This window comes from Notechis scutatus, chromosome 10 (assembly GCF_049901735.1).
Source record: "Notechis scutatus isolate UNSWTSFEM ecotype Mainland chromosome 10, rNotScu1.2, whole genome shotgun sequence".
Taxonomy (NCBI): domain Eukaryota; kingdom Metazoa; phylum Chordata; class Lepidosauria; order Squamata; family Elapidae; genus Notechis; species Notechis scutatus.
The window spans coordinates 2,528,517-2,551,210 of NC_142018.1; the positions used below are offsets into that span (position 1 = coordinate 2,528,517).

The 22,694-nt window shown below is 39.0% G+C and overlaps 1 protein-coding gene across 4 annotated transcripts in view; it reads left to right on the plus strand.

Moving 5' to 3' along the window:
- Positions 1 to 22,694, plus strand: part of LOC113419295 (vascular endothelial growth factor receptor kdr-like) — a 188,611-nt gene that overhangs the window by 160,208 nt on the left and 5,709 nt on the right. For all 4 annotated transcript variants that reach the window (XM_087971965.1, XM_087971967.1, XM_087971964.1 and 1 more), the window contains exons 25-29: positions 8,496 to 8,595; positions 9,675 to 9,780; positions 11,173 to 11,297; positions 12,651 to 12,729; positions 13,503 to 13,603. In XM_087971965.1, the coding sequence (XP_087828091.1) occupies positions 8,496 to 8,595; positions 9,675 to 9,780; positions 11,173 to 11,297; positions 12,651 to 12,729; positions 13,503 to 13,603 (511 nt within the window). The remainder of the gene's footprint in view (positions 1 to 8,495; positions 8,596 to 9,674; positions 9,781 to 11,172; positions 11,298 to 12,650; positions 12,730 to 13,502; positions 13,604 to 22,694) is intronic.

Genomic DNA, 22,694 nt, shown 5'->3' on the forward strand with positions numbered 1-22,694 from the left:
CGTAACAGTCACTTTAGTCCCTGGAGGTTTTCTTTACAGCTGTAGTTGTGGCACTACCTGATCTGAGCTGCAAGTTTCCAGTGCTGACAGGATAGCAGTGTTCCAATATTTAAGGGGCCACCACAAAGAAGGGGGGGTCAACCTATTCTGCAAAGCACCACGAGGTAAGACAAGAAGCAATGGATGGAGACTAATCAAGGAGAGAAGCAACTTAGAAACTAAGGAGAAATATCCCAATGGAGAGAGAAATTAACTGGTGGGAGAGCTTGCCTTTAGAAGTTGTGGGGGCTCCATCACTGGAGGCTTTTAAGAAGAGACTGGACAGCCACTTGTCTGGAATGGTCTAGGGCAGGGGTGTCCAACCTTGGCAACTTTAAGACTTGTGGACTTCAACTCCCAGAATTCCTCAGCCAGCAAGCTGGCTGAGGAATTCTGGGAGTTGAAGTCCACAAGTCTTAAAGTTGCCAAGGTTGGACACCCCTGGTCTAGGGTCTCCTGCTTGAGCAGCGGGTTGGACTTGAAGACCTCCAAGGTCCCTTCCAATTCTGTTATTCTGTTAAGATGACAGCAAAGAGGTTGAGCCTTTTGAATCCAGATTTTTGCATCCCATCAATTTCAATGCCACTTTTGTGGCTCAAGTATTGATGGGGACTTGGAGGACACCATTTGGTTTGGGGTCAAGGAGGATTCTCATGCTGATCATGCGTGCTGGTAACCAACTGGTGACCATCAACCAATGAAACCCAGGTGCAGACTCACCTGCCTTCCCAGAACATTGGGATTACAGATGTGCAGGAGGAGAAACCCCAGAATCGAATGGCTGGGAGTTACTTCTATAGCAGTTCACTGTTGAAAGCAGTTATTTGCCAGAATTCTTGTATTTTCCTTTCAACCCTTTCTTCCCTCAGAGTTCTGTAAAAAAAAAAAAAAAAAAACGTTGGCTCTTCTTCTCACTTTTTAATAATTTTATGGAAATTTTTAACATAATAAGAACTAATCTAACCTAAAATAGAATAGAGAAAATAGAAAAGGAAAAGGAAAGAAAAAACTAGTGCAATAAGGAAAAAATAGAAGGAAGTAGGAAAAAAGAGATATAAAGCTATAAAGAAGTAGCTTCTGATATTCTTCACAGCAGTTAAAAGTACAATTATATTTTAACTTCTGTCTCTAATGTTTCATCCTGGCTCTCTTTTTTCTATACTACATCCTATCTAATCATCAAAATCATAAATCACAAACTAATATTATTTTTATTTTTACTCCAAAAATCCCTAAGAGTTTTCCAAGCAGCAATAAATGTAGATATTGTCTTTGACGATTCTTCTCTAGGCTGACTCTTGGTAAAGTGATCTGATTCTCTTCTCCTAGCCCACCAGGGCATCAGAAAAGTCTCCACCCAATCCCCCCAAAAGTAAAGATGGCAGGTGTGATTGTGCAATTGAAGTCCCGCCCCTTTTTACAAGTTTGGTCCTAATAAAAAAGGGCCAAAGCTTCAGTAACAGAATAACAGAGTGGGAAGGGGCCTTGGAGGTCTTCTAGTCCAACCCCCTGCTCCATGCCAGACAAAGGGTTGTTCAATCTCTTCTTTAAAGCCTCCAGTGATGGAGTACCTACAACTTCTGGAGGTAAGGCCTTCCACTGGTTAATTGTTCTCACTGTCTGGAAGTTTCTCCTTGGTTGCTTCTCTCCTTGAATAATGTCCATGTGTTGCTTCTTGTCCTGCCTTTCATTCCCCTCCCTGCAGACCACCCTTATTTAGCATCCCCCAGAAGCAAGGTTGGGGAATTCAATGAGTCCTGTTCACAAACATTTGCAAATATCTAGCAAGTCAGAGCTATGGATTTAATCCTTCAACGGACTGGAAGCAATGAAGGCGGTCTATTCCCATTCCCCATCAAATGTATTCACAGACCGGAGGTGATAATCATCTGGAAGGGAGTTTGATATACAAGTTTGAGCAGATTGGGGAAGGAAAGTAATAAATAAATATGAGGCTGGGCTTCCTGCCTCCCTCCGGGTCACAGTCTAAAAATAGGGGCGAAACACAGGAAGGAAGGGCAAGGTGGCAGAACAAACAACAGGAAAAGGACATGTGACAGTGGTGGGAACCCAAGTTTCTGCTTTGTAAGTGACTTCAAATGGTCGCTAAATGAATGTACAGGGAGTCCTCACCTTACAACTGAGCCCCAAATTCCTGTTACTAAGCGAGACAATGGTTAAGTGAGTTTTGCCCTATTTCTCAACCAATCTTGCCACAGTTTTATGAAAATCACTGCAGTTATTAAGTTAGTAACCTGGTTGTTAAGTGAATCTGGTTTCCCCATTGACTTTGCTTGTCAGAAGGTCACCAAATGTGATCGCGTGACCCCAGGACACTGCAATTGTCATAAATACATGCTAGTTGCCAAGCCATGGCTGTAATTGTGAAAAACGATAATAAGTTATTTTATACAGTGCCATTGTAACTTTGAATGGTCATTAAACAAATGGTCGTAAGACGAGGACTACCTGTATAACCATTGCTCTTTCATTGACCTACCTCAACCCTGTTGTATGAATCCAATCCTTCCACCTTCCTTGTTTGCATATGTGTCTCTACAACGCACTTGCTCACTTTATATACAGTATTACATAACATGTGAATATGGTTTGTATTGCTTTGGTTTCACCTGCGCGCAGTCCCGTTGCTTCTTGTCTTGCCTTCTGGTGCTTTGGAAAATAGAGTAGGAGCTTTTAGTTTTTTTGCTGGAGAGAAAAATGGACCCAGGATGGCCACAAAGTCGAGTGATGGAAAGCAGTGGATGTCTGTTTCTATCTGTTTTCTCCCAAAACATCCAAACAAACATCTCTTCTGCCTATTATATTTTCACACCAGCAGCAAATTTTCCTAGTCCAGTTTCAGTTCTTTCCTTCCTGCTTGCCTTTTGCTGTTAATTTTGCATCCAACTTGCGTAAAGAGCCCTGGGGTGAATTTGATGATTTATCCTAATTAGAGAGATTGCTTGCCTTCCGTTTGATCCTAAGCAATGCTGCGCAATGGTGCAAGTAGGAATAAGGAAGTGCAGGGGGGGGGGAGGAATGGCAGAGAGCTCTGCTTGGGACCCCCCCCTCAAGGCTAAAGTGCAAAATGGAAAGGAAGGGAAAGCATTTCATGAAATAGCCCAGCTCTGATTGATGGAAGAAAGGTGAGAAAGGAGCATCAGCAAATATTAGCTGGAGAAATGTTGCTTTTGCAAAGGAGGAGACAACTGGGGCAGGATCAGCCAGGGGTGAAATGCTCAAACAATGGGAATCAAATGGTCAAATAATCAATCCGTGGAATGCATTGTCTTCAGAGGTTGTGGGTGTCCCATCACTGTATAGGCTTTCAAAGAAGAGATTGGAGATCCACTTGTCTGAAATGGTATAGACCAGGGGTGTCCAACCTTGGCAACTTTAAGACTTGTGGACTTCAACTCCCAGAATTCCTCAGCCAGCTTTGCTGGCTGAGGAATTCTGGGAGTTGAAGTCCACAAGTCTTAAAGTTGCCAAGGTTGGACACCCCTGGTATAGACTCTCCTACTCAATCGGGGAATTGGACTAGATGACCTCCAAGATCCTTCCAACTATTCTATTGTATTCTATTCTAATTATATCACACCATATCACATCATATCATATATCATATCATATCATATCCTATTCACATCATTAGTCTCTACACCCCCGTAAGAAATCTAAGTTCAGCCCTCCCTTGAAGTCTGTTGACTCTTATATATTACCTTTGACCATTAGTAGTTCGGATTCTTTTTGAGTGTTAGCATGCAATAAACCTGTAGTCATTTAAACCACCATGGCTCCTAATTTCTTGCACCTGATATTAAGTTTCCTCGTGTCAGAGTTTTGCCATTGCTGCTGTTTGTGGTTTTTATTTTTTTTAATTTTGCAATCTAGCCTGCATTCCTCAGATTTACTGGTGGTGTTCCATCTGAATGTTAACCTAGCTCCCTTCCAAAAATCAACACTGCTTATATGTCAAGATCAGATTAAACTAGATGTACCAAGTTCCCTCAATTGAGATTCCATTTGCATTAAAACCAGATTAAATCTTCTTCCAGTTTCTTCATTAGCTTCAGGGAGCCCAGATTATGAAAGAATGGCATTCTTAAGCACCTTAGGGGGTGATGGAGGAATTGAGACAATTACAAAGCTTGAGCTTAATCAGCTAGTTATGAACTTTTGATGAGGAAGCTAGCTATCAGGAGACAGATTTCCAACTGTGAAATAGAAAAGTGAAGTACACAACAGTAGCTTCTGTTCCCTTAAATTGACTGTTATTTTATCATTATTTTGCTATCCCACAAAGCATTTGGGATTGAGGTTTTTTGTAATATTGGTTGCATGGATGCAGTCAAGCAATTAAACACACCAGGGCTGTTCGTTTATAGTATTATAATCAGCTTTTCTGTGAATCCAAAAGGCAGTTGAAGTGGCCAACATCTAAAGCTGTCTGGCCAATGGAAAATTCACCGGGGATAGATAAAGCCAGATTTAACATAGACTTTAAATTAACAGAGCCCTTTTCAAAAAATCTTAAATACCAGGCACAGCAACAACTGATGTCATATGGAATGGTTACAATCCAAAGGTGGATTTTTTTTCTCTCTTTTTTCTTTTTCTCTTTTTTTTTTTGTGCTGCATAATCTTTACTCTAAATAGTAGCTAAGTTCTCAAAATGGGAAAATAAATAATGCCAAAGTATTACAGTGGCAAAAGTTACACACACATAACACATATGCTGTATATGTGTGTTCGTATGTGCATCTTGGTTACAGATATAAGAATTTGCAAACGTCAAATAATATATATTTCCCCATGTACATTGTGTACATGATTTTTGACATTTTTACTTTAGAAAATAAAAAGAAACAACTTTTTAAAGCACTACATGATGCACGTGGTAGTTAGGATTATTCACCAGTTGCCTTTCGTTTCAATCGGGTTACAAATGAGATAAATATAACACCATCGAGGAGTAAATTGGAAAAGTATCAAGATTAAGGATGCCAACTTGTGTTGGATGCAGAGGGAAGTGAAACAGACTCCTTTCCACAACTGTCTCCCTATAGAGGTTTCCACTACCCATAGGGCTGATACTCAAGGCATATGGATATTGTAGTAGAAAACATCCAGAGTCCCTGTAGCCCAACAATGTATTGCCACTGAGGACAGCTGGGTGAATGTAGAAGTGTGAACAAGCAGGAGATGATTCTTTTTTCCCCCCCAACAATTGTCTCCTGGAAATTAGAAATCCCAATAATGATGTTTGATTCTATCTCTCTGTCCGTTTGTCTGTCTGTCTGTCTGTCTGTCTATCTATCTATCTATCTATCTATCTATCTATCTATCTATCTATCTATCTATCTATCTATCTATCTATCTACTCTATCTATCTATTTATCTATAATTTCCTGCTATTATTATTTTGAAAAATAACTCAAGGTGACAAACATATAGAACACATCTTCCTCCTCCTATTTTTCCCACAACAACAGCCCTGTGGGTGAGGAGATGGGGGGGGAACCTAAAGAGAACCAGCTTTCAAGCATAAGGTGGAACTAGAACTCACTGTCCTCTTGTGGTTGACCCAAGGTCACCCAGCCCATTCTCATGGCTAAGGCGGAATTTGAACTCACCACCTCTTATTTTCTAATCTGGTGCCTTACCACTAAGGCTCTCCTCCTGTACAAACTGTAGATTTTGCATGTCAGGTAACCTAGATCATGTTTCCGAGCATAACTGCATCACTCAGAAGGCCATTTTTAAAAACTTTTGCACTTTTGCACTCCCCCCCCCAAAAAAAGTATAAAATGCATACATATAGTCCTTGAGTAGTCACTCATTCTGATGGCCACATACATTCCACAGTCATGTGACTGCATTTTGGGTGCTCGGCAACTGGATTGCATTGTATGGCCATTTGCAGCATCCCACGTGACCATGTTTTATGGCGGTTTTGCAGAAAACAGGCATTTCTTCCCATTTATTTCCGTAAAAGAAGCCCATAGCAAACCATTGATTAACACTTCACAACCATGGCATTTGCTTAACAACTATCACAAAAAAGGTTGTAAAATTGGATCAATCACATTAGGGTGACCCAATCTAAGACAGCCAGGACTTACAACCATAAGGGGCAGGCTCCATTACAGACATAGGTCAAGGCCAATTTGTACTAAAATGAACATGCCTAACTGGTGTGTAATTTTTTTAATGAAATATTTGCCAATGGACACAGGAACATCTGATGAAAATTGAGCAAAAGCTGGGCTGAGACATGTCAGCACAATCAATTTATAAATGGTAGAAAATCTGGACAATGAAATTAACCACAGGATTCCTATGGAAATTTTCCTAACTATAACACTGACACTCGAACTGAGATCTGGATTAACAACTCTTTGCTTTTTCTTTCTTCCTTGTACTTTTCAAGGAACTCAAGCTGAATTAAAATTTGCTCAGCTCCTTCAAAGTGTGTGTGATTTTTTTCCTTGATATTTGTATTAGGCTAATATATCAATATGCTTTCCAGTTTTCTTGTCATCTTTCTTCAGCATCGTAACAGCAGGAATCCCTCTTCTGCGAGACTTCAAATAACAAGGTGCTGACAGCCGACACGGAGTTTATCTTGCTGCAGCTTTTCTGTCTGGACCATTTTTCAGAACTTCTTATTGATTCGTCATTATTGATTTGGCATTTCAGAAGTTTCTGGGACAATCTGCGCTGGAGTTTTGCTCCTGAGCACGTCCTATCAAAGAAAAAAGGGGGGGAAATGGCCATTTTGTTTGCTTGTTGCAAACAAGCAAGCATGACAACTTCCCAAAATCTTGGGGTTAAATTCAGAAAGTCCTCAAAGCTAACAAGTAGTCTTTTTTTAATTCAATAATTGTTATTATTCTTTTTCACCTTTTACACATTTTAATCTTAATAATAATAGTACTGTGTCATCATTATTATATAAATCAATCCCATATAAATATCTACATTTATATAGGTTTATATACATTCATATACATTTATCTATAATTTTCTTATCTCCATTATCCTTATTTCTATTGTTCAACCATTCATACCAATTGTCCCAAATTTCATAATACTCTGACTCTTCTTTATCTTTTAATTTTAATGTCAGTTTATCCATTTCAGCACAATCTAAAAAAAATTGAATTACTAATCCTCTGAGGGCATATTATTTTGTTTCCAGCATTGTGCGAATGCTATCCTTGTTGCTGTCAATATATGTAGTAAAATATATTTAATCTTTTTCCTATATTTCCTTTTAATTATTCCCAGCAAGAACAATTTGGGTTTAAACTCTATCTGATCTTCCACTATTTCTCCATATTTTAGTCCAGTATTTTTGGGCTTCCGGGCATGTCTACCACGTATGATAGAAGGTACCCTGGTCCTGTTTGCATTTACAAGTAGTTATTTTAATGAGCCCCAAGGGGAGCACGGTGCCTCTCATGGCTAGGACACCGGCTGGCTTGGAGGTTAGCAAGCCCATGTTCGAGACCCCAGTGCTACTGTTGGGACAGGGTCTTTTCCTCCAGCTCCTGCCAGGGGACATGAATGGAGCCCCCAACTGGGTGTCCCCCAGGCAACAGTGATGCCACCAGCTGATCCTCTCAACCCGGAAGCACCTCAGTGCTTCTGACACAAGTGCAAAAAAAAAAAAACATGAGACCGAAACAAGAGATGGTATTAGACATATTCCAGAGTAAACTTTGTAACTACATTTAGATATAAGTGAAATTTAGTTTTCTAAAACTACCCCATTTTTGAGTGTACAGCCCCTGTCTTTTCACTCCAGTGTTTAAGTGTATCCCATCACTTGCAAAAATAATACACGCTCCTGATCTATGGGGGAATCAATCTCTCCCTCCATCTAGAGCAGGGTCTCCAACCTTGGCAACTTTAAGCCTGGCGGACTTCAACTCCCAGAATTCCCCAGCCAGCTGGTTGGAGAATTCTGGGAGTTGAAGTCCGCCAGGCTTAAAGTTGCCAAGGTTGGAGACCCTGATCTAGAGCATTCACAAGGGGGCCATAAAGTCAACATAGTGAAGAGGCCATCTTGACTTTTTTAGTGGCTCCCTCTTCTGCAGTTGTCCCTGACTTCACAGCAGAAGATTTTCAGGAAATATCTTAATCTTCTCCAGAGCAAACATTTCTTTTCGTCTGACAGAAATGCAGCTAAAGGAAGCCTGTTCTGAGACTATTATTTTTTCTACAACTAAGGAAAGCCAAAATAGGATGTGCAATAAGTTATTCCAGACAAATACAGATTAACAGAGTTGGAAGGGACCTTGTAGGTCATCTACTCCATGGACTGTATTGCATACCCAAATACTCCTGGTACACACACTCCTTTCCCTTAGGGTTATAGAACCTCTGGAAGAGACACAATGAAACTATATTTCTGAATGGACCTCACTGCTCCATATTTACCCACACAGGGGCTTCTCCATATCCAGGGGTCCATATTGATGAGGACTTTTGTCGACGTCTCAAAGAAGGAACACGGATGAGATCTCCAGAGTATTCCACTCCAGAAATGTAAGCTTCCCCCTCCATTTCTAGATGTCTTTATATTGTAGCAAGAGCCTTTCTCTATTCCCTCATAATTCCCACAAGTCCAGAACAACAAGTGTGCCTTTACTTCTTCAAGAGCCTTTATTTCTTCTGAGGTTGGTCTGATATCTTACTTTTCTGTCACTTCTCATTCCGTTTCATGATAAATCTCATCCTAGAGATTCAGTACCCACAAAATGCTGTGTGCATGAAGCAACTCCAGAATCTATAGTTAGGAACTAAGTGCCCATTCTTTATATCTAGTTTCATTCTCCCTAATCTAGGTCAGCTTTGGGATTTCTCAGTCCATATCAAACACAACGGGCAATACTTTTTTCTTTTAAATAATCTCCTGAAAACATTTGGATATACTGGATACAAATTTCATTCAATATTTAATAACAAGCTTTCCTCTATATTTAATAATAGGCTGCCCAGAGTTGTTGGAGGGGGGGTGTCATGATGGCTCAGCAGTTGAGATAGTGGGCTTCTTGGCTAGAAAACCGGCAGCCCAAGTTCAAGACCCGAGCACATGCGATGGAGTGAGCTCCTGTTTTTTGCCCCAGCTCCTGCCAACCTAGCAGTTTGAAAACATGCAAATGCAAGTAGATAAACAGGTATCACTTTGGTGGAAAGGTAACAGCGCTCTTTGATGTCATGCTGGTCATGTGAAATATCTTCAGGTAGCACTGGCTCAATGGCCTTGAAATGGAACTGAGCAGTGGAACTGAACTAGTGGAGTAAAATCCGCAGGGACTCCAGAGTTCTTGGGGAATTGGATTGCTGATGAATTAAATTAATAATGACAACATATTCCTTTTTAAGGGCCTTCCCAGTGCCACATCTGAACTACAGAACTGCCTACCTGAGTTAATTAATCAAAGCCGTGCTTGTTAAGAAAGGCCTTTGTGCCACACCGAGTGGACATTTTGACTGAAATGTTATCTACTGCCTCTCCTTCGTCTTAAATTCTTATGGCCCAACAGGATTACCTAGCAGAAGAATAAATCAATAGCTCTTTGTCAACTTTAAAATTTAATCACCATGTTTTTAATCCCCTGTAGCTACCAGACCATGCTGGATTGCTGGCACAGTATCCCAACAGAGAGACCCACTTTTACCAACCTTGTGGAACGTTTAGGGGATCTGCTCCAGGCAAATGTACAGCAGGTAAAATACAGAAGAATTGTCCCATTTCATTTCAACTAAATGCAAGCAAGAGTTCTTTCTGAAAGCTAGACTTTAAAAGGATAAGTTTTATAATTGTGTAAATATGGAGGGCCATATGTGGATTCTTAGGAGTGTTGCAAACAGGTAAAGAAATGCTTCTATCTAAATAATTTGAAAGAAACATAGCAAATAATAATTGGTTTGTGACCTAATGTTCTGGATTTCTTCTCCATGGGCCAATATGGGGATTATGTACATGCTAGGGTGGGCTTCAGTGTCCCCAAGTGACCATGATGCTCTTCTACTTCTTCAGTCTGATTTCAAGATCATTGAACAGTTGAGGGAACTAGGAAGGTATAGCCTATCGAAGAGAAGGATTAGGGAGGACAGGATAACGGTCTTCCAGTATTTGAGAGGCTGTTACAGAGAGAAGGTGATTGGTTTATTCTCCGAAGCACCTAAGGGCAAGGCAAGAAGCAATGGGTGGATGCTTCATCCTAGAAGTATGGAGAAAAGTTCTGACAGTAAGGATCATTAATCAGATAAATAGCTTGCCTCCCGGAGTTGCTCCATCGCTGGAGGTTTCCAAGAATAGACTGGATAACAATTTGACTGGGATGTCATAAGGTCTCCTGCCTTGAGAAGAGGGTTAGTCTAGCAGGCCTCCAAGGTACCTTCCAGTCATATGATTCTAAGTTCTCTGCTCATTGGTCTAAGCTTTATTTCTCTGCATTAAACTGCTTGGAAGATTAACAGATTTTGGTACACAGATAAGTGTTAATCAAAGAACCACAAGGGAAAGGAAGCAAAAAAAAAATTAGTAGCTTAGGCAGAATACAGAAACTGTGGCCCCTGAGACGTTCTTGGATTATAACTCCCATCACCTCTAATTGTGAACTGAAATTTCGAACATCTGGATTAAGGCTCCAAATATGAAATCTCAGCCACTTCAGGGAAGGCATCAGGCTAGAAAGTGGGAGGTCATGAGTTCTAGAATTGCCCTAGGTATAAAGCCAGCTAGGTGATTTTGGGCCAATGGGCCAGTTGGAAACTTTCTTGATAACCTTAGAAATACTCAGAGATAAGTGCATGTTGGACAAAATGTCATTGCTGGTGCATTGCCAAAATATTACAGCTGGGTCCCAGAAAATGAAAAATTTCATCTCCTGGAGGCTTCAGGTAAAGTGATCTCCTAAGACAGAGGCCTCCAAACTTGGCCACTTTAAGACTTGTGGACTTCAACTCCTGCTTTGCTGGCAGAGGAATTCTGGGAGTTGAAGTCCACAAGTCTTAAAGTGGCCAAGTTTGGGGACCCCTGTCCTAAGAGAATTAGAGGAATATGAAGTAAGTAAAAATAATAAGCCCGAGCTTCTCCTGTTTTCTTTTCCCAAGGATGGGAAAGACTATATCCCACTGAACATTACTTTGTGTCCTGATGGGGAGTCCAACCCCAAGATCTGCATCTTGGAAGAGAACGTGAGCAATTTCATTCACCGCTGGAGTGCTATAGAAGCCAGGTGAGGAAGCTACTTTAGGCAATGAAAAACCTTTTCCCAAGCAGAAACGGCCATTTAACTGGTTCATTCTGTTCCTCGTTTGTTTCCTCTTTTTCTTGTGTTTTGAAAGAGTCTGTTGTTTTTCCTTGACTGGTGCTAATAGATGTGAAAGCCCAGATTTGTAGACTGTGAAAATATGTCTACTAAAAAGTCTAGGATAGCCTGTAAAATCTCAAAATTGCCTTAATCAATACTGAGGCACAGCCATTGATTTCATTGTAACAAGGGATCAGAGAAGCCCTAAAAGTTCTGGATGGAATAGAAGTAGCAATACGTCTCTTTTTTGCAGCATCTCCAAAGGAATTAATGGAAATCAATGTTTTCATAGTGTAAAGTAAGTACCTGAAAGGAAAGGTAGATAGTAGTGGAAACTAAATTGTCTATCCACTGTATTTTTGAAGCTTCTCTAACAGTCTGACCTTTAACTGACTATTTCCTTTATTCCTAAGAATATACAGGTGGCTTAAATATGATCCAGCCATATGCTGCAGTACCAAAAGAACCAACGCAGTCCTAGGCTGCATCAACAGAGAGATAGTATCAAAATCATGAGAAGTGTTAGTATCGCTTTACATACTGCACTTAGAATCCTGTGTCCAGTTTTGTTCATCGGGATACAAAAAAAGGTGTTGAGACTCTAGAAAGAGTGCAAAGAAGAACAAAAAATGATGATTAGGGGACTGATCAAAATGCTTTTTTTCTGGTATCTTGCTTTCACATGTGTTGAGGTATGCCCCGTTAGGAGAATGAGTGCACTCAGGGAAACATAGTGAGAGTGGTGATGAATAACACACAACCAGCACACAGATACACTGAATAGTAAAATGTAAGTTTTACTTCCAGTAAACAGGTAAACAAAGTCCAACAAACAGTCCAAATCATACACGGTTAAAGCAGTTAGTATTCAAAACAATCAGTCCAGGGATAATCCAAAAACAAAGTCCTTTTCTTTACCAGTATCATAAACAAAGTTCAGTAAATAGAGTTTGTGAATAGTTGCAAGACTCACAGCAATTCAAGCAGAATGACGATCAGGCAAAAAGCAAAAGGAAAGAAAACGAAATGCAAAAAGGAACAAACCAGGTTTCTGGCTCCATCTTATGGCCATTGGAGGAACCTCAGCCAATCACAGTTACAGCATTCTCTTAAAGATACAACAGTATTAAATGACTATATATTGCCAACCCAACTGTTAGGTGACTATCATTCCTAACAACATGCATGGACAGCAAAATTAATGCTTGTGTCAACTACACCCCGTGCTTAATGGCCACGTGTGGGCAACCCAAAGTCTTGTCTCCTCTTTATTTTCAGCATTAACTCCAAGAACCGGCCACTCAGTGTGAAAACCTTTGATGAAGTGCCTGTAGAGAAGGAGAAGATGATACATGAGGTGAGCTTGAACCAAACATGTGTTTTTCACTGCCCACCTGGAAGTGGTTACTGTTAAGGGGAAAATTTGCAAACAGGAAGCAGCTAGGAAATCCATCCCTGAATGTAAATAACTACCTGAAAAGTAACACATAATTGAAGTTATCCAATAGGTGCATAATGTACCCAATATTTTGCATTATCAGTTATGGTTTATCCTGCCATAGTGAGCCATGGTGGTGCAATGGTTTGAATGCATTGTTGCAAGCTAACTCTGCCCATTGCCAAGAGTTCAATCCTGACCAGCTCAAGGTTGACTCATCCTTCCATCCTTCAGAGGTCAGTAAAATGAGGACCCAGATTTTGGAGGGCAATATGCTGAGTCTGTAAACCACTTAGGGCTGTAAAGCTCTATGAAGCTGTATATAAGTCCAAGTGCTATTTCAATAAGATATAATAGGTTGGTAAATTTGCCAGCCAAGTAAGCAAATCTGGGGAGATGGAAAAGGAGAACATCGGCCTCAATTATCCAGGAGAAACACAGAATATGGTTGTGCAAAATAAAAACTCATTATGTAATCTAGCCAGTGTTAAGGCAGGTTTCCAAAAAATTAAAGCTCTGTGATTGTAAATACAATTAAAAGGCAACGAAAAGCCAGTGAAAAACCTGGGAAAGGGAAGAGGACTTTTTCTGGAGCTAAAATGATCCTTGCATGGGAGCCAGTCTAGCCTTTTTCTTTGAATGAGAAGCCTTCATAAGGATATCTTGAGTCTCTTCTTCCTCCTCTTCTGCAGGACGGTGAATCAGACAGTGGGATGGTGTTGACCCTGGATGAAATCAAGAGCCGGAAGAGGCTGGAGATCCGATCCTGGCCTTATGGAATCATGGCTCTCGCGTAAGTGTTGATACTGTTGGCAGTGATTTGTTCTCCAGGCTTTCTGTCTAGCTTCTGAACTAAACAGTCATCAAGCTAAATGACCTCCTTAGCGAGTCTTTCAGTTGAAGTCCTTCTCTTTTATTGATCTCATATGTGGTAATGTGGTTGATGGGTCGTATGATTGGCTGGTCATGTTGTGTGAAGGTCATCACATGACAAATCAACCACATGACCACATGAGATCAATCAAAGCAGAGAAGAACTGAAACAAGACCCTTCAGCCGAAGTGAGGATATCACCTAGGGTGGTGACAAAATGTTTGGAAGCTAAGCAGCAAGCCCGGATAACAAACCACCACCAACATCTACCACTCGAGCTACAAATATTTTCTATCATTTCTAAGTATTGATACTCCCTGATTTCTTCATGGCTTCCATGTGGTCTAGTCCAGGGGTCTCCAACCTTGGCAACTTTAAGACTTGTGGACTTCAACTCCCAGAATTCCTCAGTCAGGAAAGCAAAGTCCACACAAGTCTTAAAGTTACCAAGGTTGGAGACCCCTGCTCTAATCATCTGCCCAGAAAGGACACAAACCAACAATGACACATGAAATAACCATATACTTTAGATTTAGTTTTATTTTTTTTTTTTTTTTTTTTTTTATGATTGATGGGTTTTTTGGTTTGTTTTTTTTTTTTTTTTGATTTTTTGTTTTTTCAAAAAATTTTTTTTTTTTTCCAACTATTTAGTTTTTTAAATCCATGGCTTTGGGTTTTTTTTCCGGGATTTTTCGTTCCCTGACGGTGGGTTTGTTACTAGAGTCATTCCTTTTTCTCTTCCTTCCAAATCTGAGCATTATTGATAATTATAGTTGATCACATAATGAGCCCGATGTTTAGGCTAAATTTGGCATTTTTGTCTCCCTGTCAAGTCCTTCCAAGGACCTGGGGTAGACAGGTGTTGTTTAATAATATTAAACTGAGCCCACAATTTATGTTGCTGAGTTTTCTTAAATGGATTTTGCCTCATTTTACGACTTTTCTTGACACAGTTGTTAAGTGAATCATTGTAGTTGTTAAGTTAGTAACACGGTTGTTAAGTGAATCTGGCTTCCTCATTGACTTTGTTTGTCAGAAAGTCACAAAAGGGGATCACATGACCCCAGGACACTGCAACTGTCATAAATATGAGTCAGTTGCCAAGCACCTGAAAATTTTGATGGTGTGCGATGGGGATGCTGCAATGGTCACAAGTGTGAAAAATGGTCATAAGTCACTGTTTCTCTGCTGTTATAACTTTGAATGTTCACTAAGCAAAGTTGTAAGTCGAGGACTACAGGTACCTGTATTGGAATGGTAGAGGGTCTCCTGTTTAAGCAGGTTCTTGGACTGGAAGACCTCCAAGGTCCCTTCCAACCCTGTTATTCCATGTTTTATGGTCTAAATAAAGCTGCCTTTTGCAACTGACTGATGGCAATTTTCTTATCCCAGCAGCTTCATGAACAATCTGAGCAATGTCAAATAGTTTGATAGGCTCTTTGCTACAGGCAATTATATATATATAATTTTAAATTTGATAGATAGATAGATAGATAGATAGATAGAGAGAGAGAGAGAGATACATATACATATACATATACATATACACATACATACATATACATATACATATACATATACATATACATATACATACATACATACATACATACATACATATATATATTCATTCTTAAGTTTTCGCGGGTACTTACATGTATGGCATTCAGCTTTGTTCGGGTATTTTCCCACGTCATTGTAGTTGTGCTTTTAAAGTTGTAACAACGTTTCGGCATATATAGATAGATAGATAGATAGATAGATAGATAGAGATAGAGATAGAGATAGAGATAGAGATAGAGATATAGATAGATAGATAGATAGATAGATAGATAGATAGATAGATAGATAGATAGATAGATAGATAGATAGATAGATAGATAGATAGAGATAGAGATAGAGATAGAGATATGATAGATAGATAGATAGATAGATAGATACATACATACATACATACATACATACATACATACATACATACATATATATATATATATATATATAATTTAAAATGTATAATTACACTACATTGTTTCTCAAACTTGCCACTATAAGCCTTCACTCCCCACAATTACCTGGGAGTTGAAGTTCACACATCTTAAAACTGCCAAGTTTGAGAAAAGTTACATTAAATAATTATATGTATATATTAAAACTGCTAAATCAAAAAATTCAGTACCAATTAAAAATAGTCAGAAACCAATGAAACAATTAAAACAATTGAAACTGTTAAGTACTGCATTATAAATTGAAGTGGGGACATCTATGGACTTCTGTACATCACAGAACTACCCTTCTCAGCACAGCCAAAGGCAAGGGCAAACACCATTCAAAGGACTACATCTCTGAATTAAAACATCAGCTAAAAGAGCACCAAAATGCATTTTAAGGCCTTCCATACAAACACAATTTAATATGCATCTTATATATTCAACTTCATATCTTATTACTCTTTTTCCAATTTCTCACTATTTTTCCCTTTACTTCTATTCAATTTTATTCATTAAACTTATACTTTCATCTATCTTATTTACAATTTCATATGTTCTCATCCAACAATCTTAATTCTCAATAAGCAAACATAAACAAACAAAACACGTAACATAAAAACATAAGACTTCTTTTTAGAAAGCTGCTTAACCCCGGGTTACATCTTTTTGTACAGACATAAATCAAATTCATGCTCACCTTATATACTATTTCAATCTTATTTAACATTCTATATTCTCTATATGTCTTCTCCCCTCTTTTCACTCTCTTAATTCTATTTTATTTACTTCATCTCAATTTAAATCATTATACTTGTATCTTTTGTCCGTTCTTTTTCAATTGTCTATTTATCTTTTCTCTTTAATATAAAAGTTTTCCTGTAATCAGTGGTTGAAGTATGACGCCTTTCTATCTCTCCCCCAATTTTAACACTTAAAATACTACATAATTTCCATTCTGATTCTGCTTAGTACATTCTAAATAACATTTTAAAATAAAAAAAAACATAATAAGCTTATAATATAGTAATAAAACAATATTCCATAACAAATTAATTAGTTAGACTCTATTATTAAATCTTGGATATTTTACACATAGATATTAGGTATTATTAAATCTTAGATATTTTACACATTCCCTACAATATTCTATTATAATATTCCAGTTTTCCAACTCTATTTCAAATACAAATACTACAATACAATCTTGTGTACTTTTGCAGAATCTCTTTAAATCATATTTTACCCTTTATCTCTAAAAAAAAACACCTGCTTTTTAGCATCTTGTTTTAAGCCTTTATAACTTCTTTTCCCTTTTTCCCTTCCTTTCATGTCGAATCTAGCCTTTTTACCCCCCCATCTCTCAAACTCCGCCCTCTTGGTCTCCCCTCTCTGATGTATTTCTCTTTTCTGTTGCTTTCTGACATTATATCGATTTTTCACCTTATTTTTCCCTTTCTTGGTTGTTTTTTTAAATCTTGAATTCTCCATTTTCTTTCCGCCTTTTCCCTTTTCTTCATCAGCTAAAATTGTTTGTCCATTAAAGATGGCTTCTCCTTCTTCATCCCAACTTTCTGATTGCTGTATTTCCTGATAGGTAGAAATCGCCATTTCTAAGAAGTGGAAAACAGATCCAAAAGAGCCCTTGCCTTCCTGTTCCTCTTCTTTTAGCTTTTTAAATTCCATTTTTAATTCTTCCACAGATAATGCCATTGTTTTATTTTTATTTTTTTAAACAATCCAAGTGTTTTTAAACTTTCAAAAAATAGTTTGCAAAAGTTCCAAAGTCATCAAGCAATCCAAATCAACCCAAACTGTTTCATTTAGCACTTTCTTCTTTTAATACTTTCTCTTCCTGGGGTAGAGTTCAATTACACAATTCCAAAATGATTTCTTAGAAGTCTTTATTACAATTTAATCTCTGATCTTATAAACTCCAAGCAGTCTCCTCCAGCAGAATTTTAGTATAAATCATTTGCCTCTCCCTTCCCACTTATAGCAAAAAAAAAAAAAAAAAATGATTTTAGAATATAATGTTCAGAAATCTTTAATGTCCCCTTGGCTTTATTTTCAAAATTAGTTACCTTCTGTTGCCAAAGTGGGTGTTTCCGATTTCTATTGCTATCTCCGTAGGGAAGGAGAGTGAAGCAAAAAAAAAAAAAAAAAACTTTCCCTTTTCACTTTCATCCGCAGCTTTTTACAATCTTCTTGGGAACAATGTATCCTTTAAAGAGCTAAATTTCCAGGGTGTTCAGATGTTACTTATTGTCCCGGTTCAGCCAAAGACTTTCACTTTCTCCACTTCCTCCTGCACAAAACTTGTCCAGCTGAGAGGTTCTTTGTGGCGGCCATTGCTGACCGCCGCTCCACCGCCTTTGGAAAAGGGAGTTTAGCCGGCTGGGGAAGGGGATTGCAATGTCCCCAGACCCCTGTCCAGATCTCCCCTGTCTTCAGTTATCCCTACAGGATAACTATAGCCTCCAGATCCAATTGGATCGGAGGCACTCCAGCAGCGAGCGCGGCAGGGATCGCGCACAAACGCGAATTCCTGCCGCTGCCGAAACCTGACAAACCGGAACTCCCAATGACTTCAGCTTTTTGTCTCAGTAGGAACGCTTCCAAAGACCAGGAGCAATTAGGGACAAGGTCCAATTGCCACAGCTGCCAGGGGACAAACTGCAGATCGGTAACCCTAATGAATGGTGAGGATCATGCAGAAGTTGATAAGGGAACTGGAGGCTCAACCATATGATGATGAATGATTGAGGGAACTAGGTATGTCTAGTCTAACAAAGAGAAAGGACTAGGAGTGATATGATAGCGTCTTCCAGTACTTGAGGGGCTGCCACAGAGAAGAGGGGGTTGACATTCTCCAAAACACCTGAGGACAGGACAAGAAGCAATGGGTAACAGAATAACAGTGTTGAAAGGGATCTTGAAGGTCTTCTAGTCCAACCCACTGCTCAAGCAGGAAACTCTATGCTATTCCAGGCAAAGTGGTTGTCCAGTTTCTTTTTGAAAGCCTGCAGTGATGAAGCAAGTACAACTTCTGAAGGCAAGACGTTCCACTGGTTAATTGTCCTCACTGTTAAGAAATTTCTCCTTAGTTCTAGGTTGCTTCTCTCCTTGATTAGTTTCCCTCCATTGTTTCTTGTCTTGCCTTCTGGTGCTTTAGAAAATAGTTTGACCCCTTCATCTTTATGGCAGCCCCTCAAATATTGAAACACTGCTCTCATGTCTCCCCTAGTCCTTCTTTTCACTATACAAGACATGCCCAATCCCAGCAACCGTTCTTTGTATGTTTTAGCCTCCAGTCCCCTAATCTTCTCTGCACTCTTTCCAGAATATCAAAATCTTTTTTATATTGTGGTGACCAAAATTGGATGCAGTATTCTGTGTGGTCTTACAAAGGCTTTATAAAGCGATACTTTATAATTTAATATAAAATGATAATAATGATAATTATAATTATTCTGAAAGAAACAGAAACATTTATTCCAAGATTTAAAAGAATTCAAACACCAATCAAAGCCAAGTTTTCAAATTTCACAGGTACACAAGAGCCTCAGGGAAAAATACATTAGACTTTTCTAGTAATCTGATAATTTACCTCTGTTAAAGTGCATCAATGACTTATGGCAGTGAACTTTCAGATTTATCAATCAGACATAATATATCATTAGTGTGTAATAATCTTTTTTGTTCTGCTCTAGTGATGAGATCACATAGTTCTTTCTACTCCTTTGCTACCATCTAGTGGTTGCCTGAATATTTCATAAACCTCTTACGATACCAGTTTTCTATTAGGCACCTTCCCACTAGCCTATAGTCATTCTATAATCTTCCATTGCTAAGCAAAGTCTACCTCTTTATATTCCAGTATCTTAATCTCTAATTTTCCAAGTATTCAGAATGTACATAAATACATAAAATTTACAATGTACATACATGTTTAGAATGTACAAAAAAGGGAGTTGCATTATATGTAAAACACCACTGCCTCTCTACAGAGATGCACAGGACAAAGGATGAAAGCCTTGTAGAAAGTATGTGGGTCAACATAACAGGAAAAAAGAATGACATTGCCATCCAACCCAGTCCCACTCTGGCTGGGGAATTCTGGGAATTGAAATCCACAAGGCTTAAAGTTGCCAAATTTGGGGACCACTGAACTAGAATTCAAGAGGCACTGTCATTCCTGGATCCTGATACGTTATCTCAGTGTAACTACAGTAATCTTCGACTTACAACAGTTTGTTTGGTGACCGTTCAAAGTTACAACAGCACTGAAAAATGTGACTTATGACCATCTTTCGCAGTTATGACCTTTGCAGCAAAATTCAGTTGCTTGTCAACTGGTTCATATTTATGACCATTGCTATGTCCTGTAGTCACGTGATCCCCAGGACACTGTAACTGTCACAAATACATGCCAGTTGCCAGGAATCCAAATTTTGATCATGTAACCATTGGGATGCTGCAACAGTTGTGTGAAAAATAGTCAAAAGTCACTTTTTTCAGTGCCCTTTAATTCTGAGTGGTCCCTAAATGAATGGTAACTTGAGGACAATCTGTACTAAAGGTTTTCACATAATTCCAACCTGGAAGAAAGCTGAAATTAACATATTAAAAAATTATCCAACTACCATACAACATTCTGATCATTTTATATATTAACACTAGTACTTTTAGAAATCCATTCCGGTCAATTTCTGTATCCTGTTATTTGTTCTGAGTTACAGATGATGGTGGCAGTGATTTAAACAGCCCCATTCACATTAGCAAATTCCAGTTTATACTCGTAACTAGTATTGCATTTAAATCCCTTTCTGTTGCAAAGAAAACTTCCCCAAGCACCTCATTAAACACAGGTACAGATAGTAATCAACTTAAATACAAGTAGTCCTCAACTTACGACCACATTTGAGCCCCAAATTGGTGTTGCTAAGTGAGAAATTTGTTAAGTGAGTTTTGCCTCATTTTACGATTTTTCTTGCCACAGTTGTTAAATAAAACACTGCAGTTGTTAAATTAGTAACACAGTTGTTAAATGAATCCGCTTCCCCCATTGACCTTGCTTGTCAGAAGATCACAAAAGGGGATCACATGACCCCAGGGATACAACAACGGTCATAAGTATGAACCAGTTGCCAAGCATATGAATTTTTGGAGGGATATAAACCAGCTGTGGCATGTGATGCTGGTGGAATGGAAATGCCTGCTATGAAAATTGGGAAGAAGAAGTGACAAGAGTGAAAAGTCAACCTCCTTACACCCTCCTTGAACTAGTCAGCTGTTAGTTGCAAATAACCAGACTCCACCCATGTCTGCAGAGTTCAAGCTAACTATTTTATTATGGTCACTTTTTGTGACCATAATAAAGCTGTCTCACTGCATCCAGTTTTGGTCACCATATTATAAACAAGATATAGAGACTCTGAAAAGAGTGCAGAAAAGAGCAACGTAGCTAAAGCTTATGAAGAACACTTGCACGAATTGGGTATGTCTAGTTTAATGGAAAGAAGGACTCAGGGTGACATGATAGCAGTGTTCTGGTATCTCAGGGGTTGCCACAAAGAAGAGAGAGTCAAGCTATTCTCCAAAGCTATGGTTCTGGTGAGAAGGCAGGACAAGAAGCAATGGGTGGAAAGTAATGAAGGAGAGAGAACCAAACAAGGAGAAATTTCCTGAAAGTGGGAACAATTAACCAGTTGTAATGTGTTGCCTTCAGAAGTTGTGCTTGTTCCAACACTGGAGGTTTTTAAGAAGGCATTGGACAACATTTGTGTGGAGTGGTATAATGCTTCCTGGGGTTGGACTAGAAGACCTCCATGGACCCTGCCAACTCTGTTATTCTGTCATCCAGGCCCATACCTGCAGAATTCAAGCTAACTACTTTATTATGTCCTACCTATAATACAGGAATCTCCCCAGTCTGGCAGCCTTCTCTTGGGAATAATTAGATGAGACTCCAATGAATTCAGGGAAGGCCATTTCTGGCCCTTTTACAGTTGCACAGTGACTCCGGACTGTCTCTATGCTTGCTCCCTCCTCCCTGCCAGGCTGTTTCCTAACATTAGCATATCTATCTCTGAGAACTCGTTTTGCAAATGGCATGCTGTAACCTTTAAGGAAATTGAATTATAAAAATTCTGCCATAGATTTGCTTGTTATAATAACAAATTGCCCAATCAGTCAAATATAATGGATAGTATATTCTTGGTTCATTTATACATTAAATCCAAGGGGTGCTACATACTGCACATATGTCCTCTGTGTCATATAAGTAAGGAATTTTTAAAACATTCAGGTGTAATTCATCCACTTGCCTGCTGCTTACAGAAATGCAAGAGCATGGTTGTCAGGTGTAGCTCCATTCAAAATCCAAGCAAGAAAACCTTAGACTCCATTGTTATAGAGAAAAGGACTTTTACTGAATTTGAAATGGTAGCATCAGAAGAAATGCAAGATCTGAGACAATAGGTGCAAAAATCACAAATAGAAAGTTATCTCATGTCCCCACCCCCAAAAGTTCAAACTGGCCATCCAATCTGAGGTGTGTATAATGTCATGTGTGGCATCTTCAAGTGATGTTTCAGACATCTGGTATGACAAGACGGTTGACCTTGGCCTGAACAGATAAGAGGCTGCATCTGCGCAGTAAGCAAGTAAGCATAATCAAGAAAGCATCCCAACTTTTACAATACACCAACTTCATCCTCCAGCTCCCTTCCCCTCACGAAGTCCAATTATTCCCCCCCACCGTTTCTATGGCAGCCGGAAAGAGAACAAGCAGAAGGAGGATTCTTGGAGGCTGACAGTGGTAAAATCAAATAAAAATTGGGCAGGGCAAAGTTCCCCTCCCCTTTATTGTTTACAAACATTAGGAAAAAAAACCTAATTGCAATCACTTATTAAATTAAAACAATTGACAGCTTTCCCTAATCTAGGCTCTTCCAGATGTGTTGGAATGATTGTGATTCTTGCACACAGAAATCAGCCATTTAAGGCCTGTCTCCAAAA